At 39.7% G+C, this 7,765-nt stretch overlaps 1 protein-coding gene across 1 annotated transcript in view; it reads left to right on the top strand.

Annotated features, from left to right (window-relative positions):
- The first annotated feature begins 644 nt into the window (after window positions 1-644).
- Window positions 645-7,765, top strand: part of FAM184A (family with sequence similarity 184 member A) — a 53,993-nt gene continuing 46,872 nt past the window's right edge. Inside the window, exon 1 of the mRNA XM_083368801.1 lies at window positions 645-883. Within this exon, the coding sequence (XP_083224927.1) occupies window positions 710-883 (174 nt within the window). The 5' untranslated portion in view covers window positions 645-709. The remainder of the gene's footprint in view (window positions 884-7,765) is intronic.

Here is a 7,765-nt window from a genome sequence, read left to right as displayed (position 1 = left end):
AGTTAAAAAAAGAAGAGTCCCGCGGGGGAGCGATGCTCCGGTGAAGGAAGAGCGGAGAACCACCTTTCTCCCCCCCCCACCGACACACACACAACACACACACACACACCCCTCTCCTTTCCCGCCATCTCTCGACGGGAGAAAAGGGAACGGACTGCCGGGGCTTCCCGGGAGGGTGGGGGGAGGGGTCTGCAGGAGGCCGTTTTTTTTAATACACCCGTTGAACGGAGAAGCTCACACTTCGGGGGATTTTTTCTCCCCTTTCTTTCTCTCCAAATACCCGCCTCCCTCACCAGGGCGAAACGGCGGGAGGAGAGGGCTTTGGCTCCCTTGTTTCCCCCCCCCCCACACACACACACCTTTTCTCCTCCCAGCCGAATAAGACAGTGGTGCAGAAAAGGCCAAAATGACCACTTAAGGCCCGAAAGAGAAGACAGCGGAGGGGGCCAGGTGCTGGTTTTTGCGCGCGCCTGTTTGCGCGCGCCAGCGAGCGCGCGTCCCTTTAAAAAAAAAGTCGGGGGGGAGAGATGAGGAATTTTTACCTCCCCGCTTTCCTTTTGGCACCTTCCCTTTCTTACCCAGAGTGCTAGTTCCCTGTCTCTATCCTCCCTCCCTTTCCCCACATTTGCTTTCCATCCCCGCGGCTCTCTTCCTCCCCTGGTGCCTGGCAGGCAGATCCGTTTTAACAGGGTCTCTTTTGCTGGGGAAGATGGCGACACCAGGGATGAGCTGGCAGCAGCACTATTACAGCGGCAGTTCTTCGACCAGCACTGGGAAATTCAACACCAGCTCGTCTTCCTCGGCGACGTCCTCCCATTTCGGCATGGAATACAACCACGATCTCCATCTCAAAATGAGCAAGAAAATAGCCCAGCTAACCAAGGTAGGAGAGCCTTTTCCCCCAACACACACACACACATCCCCCCCCCAAGTCTTTTCCTCAAATGTTTCTTTGGCTCACTCCTATTATTGGTTTTGGTATGTATTTTGAAACTCTGCATTTCAAACTTTGCATGGGTTAAAAGAGAATAATTATCATTTGACGGAATATCTGAATGTTTCAGAAGAACGTTGTTGGTTTTTTTGACAGCTTTATTGCACAGTGACTATTCTGTTATTTATCACAATAGGAGGCATGTTCTTCTCTGTGATGCTGTTTCTTTCTCCTAAGTGGAGGAATGAAAGTTGCAATCTAAGATATACTCACAATGATAAACTCCATTGAACATAGGGAGATTTGACAAAATGTACCAATGAATAGTATGTTTGTATCCCTGATAGCCAATGGTGCATAATTGCATATATTTTAATTGTTGCTTTTACATTGGCATCTAAATATGTTTTCATTTTCGATAACTTGTTTAACTTGTGTTCTACCTTGTTTTTTATAAGGATTCAAGAATTTTCTAATTGAGCCTTACAATGCCTAAGATCCATTGATTTGTTTCACAACTGCTATTCATGCAAATCTTGGCAGTTTTCAATATTAAAATAAGTAGGTTTGCCTTTAGAGAGGAATTACAAAGTTCTTTGGGGGGATTGTTTCATAATCAGAATCTACTATAAAAAGGCATTCGCCCTGATAGAGGTTCATGTAGCCTGTCATTTAGATGTAATTTGGAACAAGTGTCATCAGAGGATCTCAAGCAATATATTCCAGGAATCACAATTCTGCAAGATGTATGTATTTATTTCCTATACACGTTATAGGAGACTGCATATACTGTATATAAATAGACATGCCTTGATAGTTTGGAAAAATGTTTTTCAAGAATATAAATTGCTTTTATAATCCAACCACAGTTTGATAGGCTTGGTAAAGTTAAAATGTATATTAATCAAGCACAACTAATGTACACTTCCTTCCCAAACCTGGTGTCTTCAGATGTGTTCAACTACAGCTGCTATAATCAGTAGATAATTAAACCATGTGTTTAATTCCCAACATATCTGGAGGCACTAGATTCCAGAAGCCTGATGTATACAAATATTGCTCACTTTATGACAAGTTTGGTATGTTAATTTCAGCATTGTTAAAGGATTAATGATAATTTAAATGGTTGAATCTGTTTTATAAATATGATTTCTACTTTTGTTTGTATACGAAATGTCCAGTGTTTATTCAAGTGGCAGATGATTGCTCTGAATTTGATTAACTATTGGACTTCATCGATTTATACTCTTAATGCAAGCACAATACCATTCACAATTGTATTTTACATTTTAAAGAGGCACCTGTCAACCAAACCCTTTATAAACTTACATGAGATGTCAGATTCAAAAATAATATGGCTCCAAATGGAAATCCTAGGACTAAAAATGGATGAAGCATAGTTTTAAATCCTACACAAACATTTCTCCAAAGCAGCTGACCAGCTCTGGTTTCATACTGAATCCTGGATGAGATTATTCTTGATATATTCAGATGTAATATAATATGATGTCTATATAATACCAATTTCATAGTTTGAGTTCTATATAATGTGAAAATTCTTGAACAACTTTTTAAAATGGTTGTTAGAAAGCAAAATGTATTGAATGTGTGATGAGGAAAATTTGATATGCCCAGTGAAAAATATGCCATATCACTAAGGGGTAGTTCTGAAGTTACGACCATAATGGAACCTGGCAATTACTGTTGAAAATTGTAACAGTCATAAAACAGATTGGTCATGTGAGCAACCTGATTTTATGATTTTTTTTGCAACAGTCATTAAGTGAATGCCATAATTGAAAATGCAAACGCCACAGTCCTTAAGTGATCACAGTCATTAAATGAATCCACTGCAATTTTTTTGCCAAAAAATAAGCCCTCTTTTAAGCAAAACTTTTATGAAACATGGTCGTGTAAGCCCAGAGCACTGCAAATGGTTGTAAATGCAGCGATGTTACCAGTTGTCTGAAGTGTAGTCATGTGATCATTGTGGAGGGATCCAACTGTCAGAACCCCTTTTTCAAATTGGTCCTAACTTTGAATGGTTGCTAGGTGGCCTATTGTAATTCAATGACTACAGGTAGTCCTCAATGTATGACCATAACTGAGTTCAAAATTTCCATTTCTAAGCAAGACAGTTGTTAAATGAGTTTTTCCCAACTTATGACCTTTTTTACCACAGCTGTTAAGTGAATCACTGCAGTTAACTTAGTAACATGGTTAAATGAATATGACCTCCCCGTTTACTTTGCTTGTCAGAAGATCGCAAAAGGTGATGACCCCAAGATACTACCATCGTCCTAAACATATGCTGTTGCCAAGCATCCATATTTTGATCATGTGACCATGGGGATGTTGCAACATTTGCAATTGTGAAAAATAGTCATAAGTCACTTTTTTCAGTGCTGTTGTAACTTTCACTAAACAAATGATTGTAAGTCAAGGACTACCCATTACCTGTAAATAATTTATGGTTATTAAAAATTCCCTTTAAAAGCATGTTCATAACAATAAAAACATTCCAACATTCAAGCTGAGTTTCTGACACTTCATATTTATTCCATTTATTGTTCTGAATTTGATGAAAGGTTACAAAGGAGCCTGTGCTATACGAGTCCTGTCTAGCACCTTCAGGCAGCACATATTCTAATTGAATCTTGTCTAATTATCTTTACACTACTGTATCACCAGATGCTGCCGGGAGTCAGTTTAGGTACTCATTTGGTTTACTTCATGCTACATGAGATAAAGTTAAGTTTCTTCTAGGAACAGGAGAACAGAAGAAGCTGCAGGACCTCACTAATGATACATATCTTTAATCCAGTTTAGGTTCCATGGCTTAGTGTATACCAAACAAAATCCAGAATCCTTCATAAGATGGTCAGATGACCAGAACTGTGGTGATTGGTCCAGATTTTTTGGTGTATTTCCACCCTTTGCTTGATTTACTCTTTTTTCTTTGTCTGTTGTGTTTTGTTTCCTCTACTATACAGCATATGATAGCCAGTTTGGTATAGTAGTTTAAGATGTCAGTTAGAAACTGGGAGACTGAGTTCTAGTCCTGCCTTAGGCACAAAACCAGCTGGGTTTATAGAAATTAAGTTGATGTTGAATTTAATAACAGCAGCAAGACTTCTGGTTTCGCAATATTGGAAGAAGGAAGAACTGCCTATTATAGAAGAGTGGACTTTAAAAGTTTCAAACTTGGCAGAAATGGCAAAAATTTCAGCATACCTGAAAGAACAATCGCAACAGAGATATATTTCGGAATGGAGAAGATGGATTGAATATATTCAGAATAAATATGGGACTAAAAAATTTCATCTAGCATATGAATGAATATTAGAATTATAAGATGTACTATTATTTACCTATGTATAAGGGGAGGTAAAGTGCGATAGGATTTAAAGTGTATTCATAGTTGGTTAGCATATTTTAGTTTAAGTTTGTTCGAGGCAATACCCTGCTTTCAGCTCTGGGAAGTGGGGGGGGGGATGATGGGGATGTGGGGGGGAGGGGGAGGGATGGAGTATACTTAAAATGTACTGTAAAACTTTTCAATAATAATAAAAACAGCTGGGTAACTAGCTCAGGTTTTGAAAGGGTGCAGTGGCAAAACATTTCCAAAAAGCTTTGCCCACTGCAGGGATTAGTCCAGAAAGTCACCAGGAGTCATAAAGTGACTCAAAAGCACCCCACACCACCACCAAAAAAGATTAACAGTTTCTGGACTGCAGGAAATCTGAGTAACTAATAGATGGCAGCTGTTAATTGAAGCTTTCTTTGCTTCCCTCTTTTGGTTGTCTGGATTTTTACAGCCCAGATATGGTATCTCTACTGTCCTGACTTTTCATGGCATCAGATTTGGAAACAGAAGAGCATGTGCAGGTATAATACTGACTTGGCTGGTGTCCAAGGAGTCTGCTTATTATTGAGGCAGAATAGCTTGGGGAGAAAGGAAATAAGGAGGCAGAACAATCTGATTATTCTAGGGCAAAATTCCAAGGCTTTTTTCCTTTTCGTAGCAGCTACAGGTGCAAATTTTAACTCTATTGTAAGGCAACTGATTACCTGCTAGAAAAAAAAGCCTAAACATCCCACCTACCGGTATGTATTAATTGAGGGTGCAGAGAAAGGAACAAATCAAATGTTTATCCTTTATTCCTTTATTTGAATGGTTTAGAAGATGGTTACCAATCTCATAGCAATGACTCTGGGAGGCATACAAAAAGTTAAAAACTAAATAATAATCTACATCACAAATGTCCAAGATTGAAAAGGAATGTTCCCAGTTTACAAAGGAAAATAAAAGCCATTTCATGAGAGAAATTACCACATGACCATAATGAATATTAAATTTATTGGCCATCCAACTGTGGGTGGCACACATACTAAAAAAACACACAGAAAAGCTAAAATGAATAGGCAGCCCAGACTCAAATGCTATAATAACAAAATCCATAAAGCAGATAGGGGCCATTATACAAATAGCAAGCCTTAACTCCAGGACTGGGACCAAAGCCTGTTTTCCAAACATTTTGGAACCCTAGGAGACAAAGCACCATCCTCCTCTCTGAAGAGATGCTATTTCAGAGGGAGGGGGCTGCAACACATAAGGCACACTTCCTAGGTTCCACAAGATGGAAATATTTAATGGAAGAGCACCTACTCTGCTGGAATGTACTAGGATGGCAAGACAAGTAGGAACAAGTGGCCTCCCATTATCCAGGCCCCATGCCATACAGGTAATAACGAGCACCTTCAATTGCACTCAGAAGCCAATTGGAAACTATGCAGCTCACACATAAATGGTAAAACATGCCCACACCAAGAGGCAACCCTTGCTGCTTGCACCTTTTTGAACCATCTGTAGCTTCTGTGTGGTCTTTAAGAGCAATCCCATATAGAACACATTGCAATAATCCAATAATGAAGTGACCAATGCATGAATAAATAAAGGGCACCATTGCTTTTATGAGTACCTACACACTAATATACCCATAACTCCTTGTAGAGATTAAGTTTCTAATCAGCCAGAGGTAGTTGAGTTCTACTCTCAGATTTGAACCCCACTGTCATAGAATTCCAAAGTCTTTATTGGAAGTTAGTGCATTTAGAAGGCTTAAAATATCTAAACCTTAGAAAGATATAATGAAGATATTCCTAAAATCTTTATTTTAAATGTATTGTTACAATCTGTTTTATTTTGTATTGCTTATTTTCTTACATGTAAATTTTAACTGGCAGGTCCTTAGGGTTTTATTCCTTTCATTTCATTTGAGCCTGCTTTTAGATGCTTTATTTAGTGTTGTAACTACTTTGCTGATCATTGACCATAAATAAGTAAAGTTTAGAAACAGAAGAAAAACACCAATAAAATTAGTCAACCAGCAGAATTTGCTTAACTTCAAGATCCAAATGCCTGAGGGAACAGTCAACTCTTTAGTGCCTTGTGAAAGGCTAGCAGCTATGTGTGTATGTGAGAGAAAAGTGTTCTCGTGAGTGGAGTGTTTACATTGATACTAACATTACTCATTGCTGTTATAATTATTTTTGGTTGAGGTTAGCACTTAATTTTTTTAAAAAATCAATGTCCTCCTTTTTTCATCATATCTTCTTTCATTTGTTGTTGTTAGCTGTGAAGTTGTGTCCGACCCATCGCGACCCCATGGACAACGTTCCTCCAGGCCTTCCTGTCCTCTACCATCTTCTGGAGTCCATTTAAGCGCACACCTACTGTTTCAGTGACTCCATCCATTCTCTGTCATCCCCTTCTTCTCTTGCCCTCAACCTTTCCAAGCATTAGGCTCTTCTCCAGTGCGTCCTTCCTTCTCACTAGGTGGCCAAAGTATTTGAGTTTCCACTTCAGGATCTGGCCTTCTAAAGAGCAGTCAGGGTTGATCTCCTCTAGGACTGACGGGTTTGATCGCCTTGCAGTCCAAGCGACTCGCAGGAGTCTTCTCCAGCACCATAGTTCAAAGGTCTCAATTCTTTGGCGCTCAGCCTTTCTTATGGTCCAACTTTCACAGACATACATTGCAACTGGGAAGACCATAGCCTTGACTATACACACTTTTGTTGACAGGGTGCTTTTTAGTGTGCTGTCTAGATTTGCCATGGCTTTCCTCCCGAGGAGCAAGCGTCTTTTAATTTCTTGGCTACAGTCCCCATCTGCAGTGATCTTGGAGCCCAGGAAAATAAAATCTGTCACTACCTCCATTTCTTCCCCATCTATTTGACAGGAGTTGAGAGGGCCAGATGCCATGATCTTAGTTTTCTTAATGTTAAGTTTCAACCCAACCTTTGCACTCTCCTTCACTTGCAACAAGAGGCTCTTTAGTTCTTCTTCACTTTCTGCCATTAGAGTGGTATCATCTGCATATCTTAAGTTGTTGATATTTCTCCCAGCATATTCCAACTTTTCATTCATCTAGCCCTGCCTTTCTCATGATGTGCTCTGCATATAAGTTAAATAGGCAGGGCGACAGTATACAGCCTTGCCGGACTCCTTTCCCAATTTTGAACCAATCAGTGGTTCCGTGTCTGGTTTTCACTGTTGCTTCTTGACCCGCATATAGGTTTCTCAAGAGACAAATAAGATGGTCTGGTACTCCCATCTCTTTAAGAACTTGCCACAGTTTGTTGTGATACACACAATCAAAGGCTTTAGCATAGTCAATGAAGCAGAAGTAGATGTTTTTCTGGAACTCCCTAGCTTTCTCCATGATCCAGCGTATGTTGCAATTTGATCTCTAGTTCTTCTGCCTCTTCGAAATCCTGCCTGTACTTCTGGTAGTTCTTGATCCACATACTGCTGAAGTCTAGCTTGTA

The sequence above is a fragment of the Vipera ursinii genome (assembly GCF_947247035.1).
Source record: "Vipera ursinii genome assembly, chromosome: 1".
Classification (NCBI taxonomy): Eukaryota; Metazoa; Chordata; class Lepidosauria; order Squamata; family Viperidae; genus Vipera; species Vipera ursinii.
This window is presented reverse-complemented; position numbering and strand designations above follow the sequence as displayed.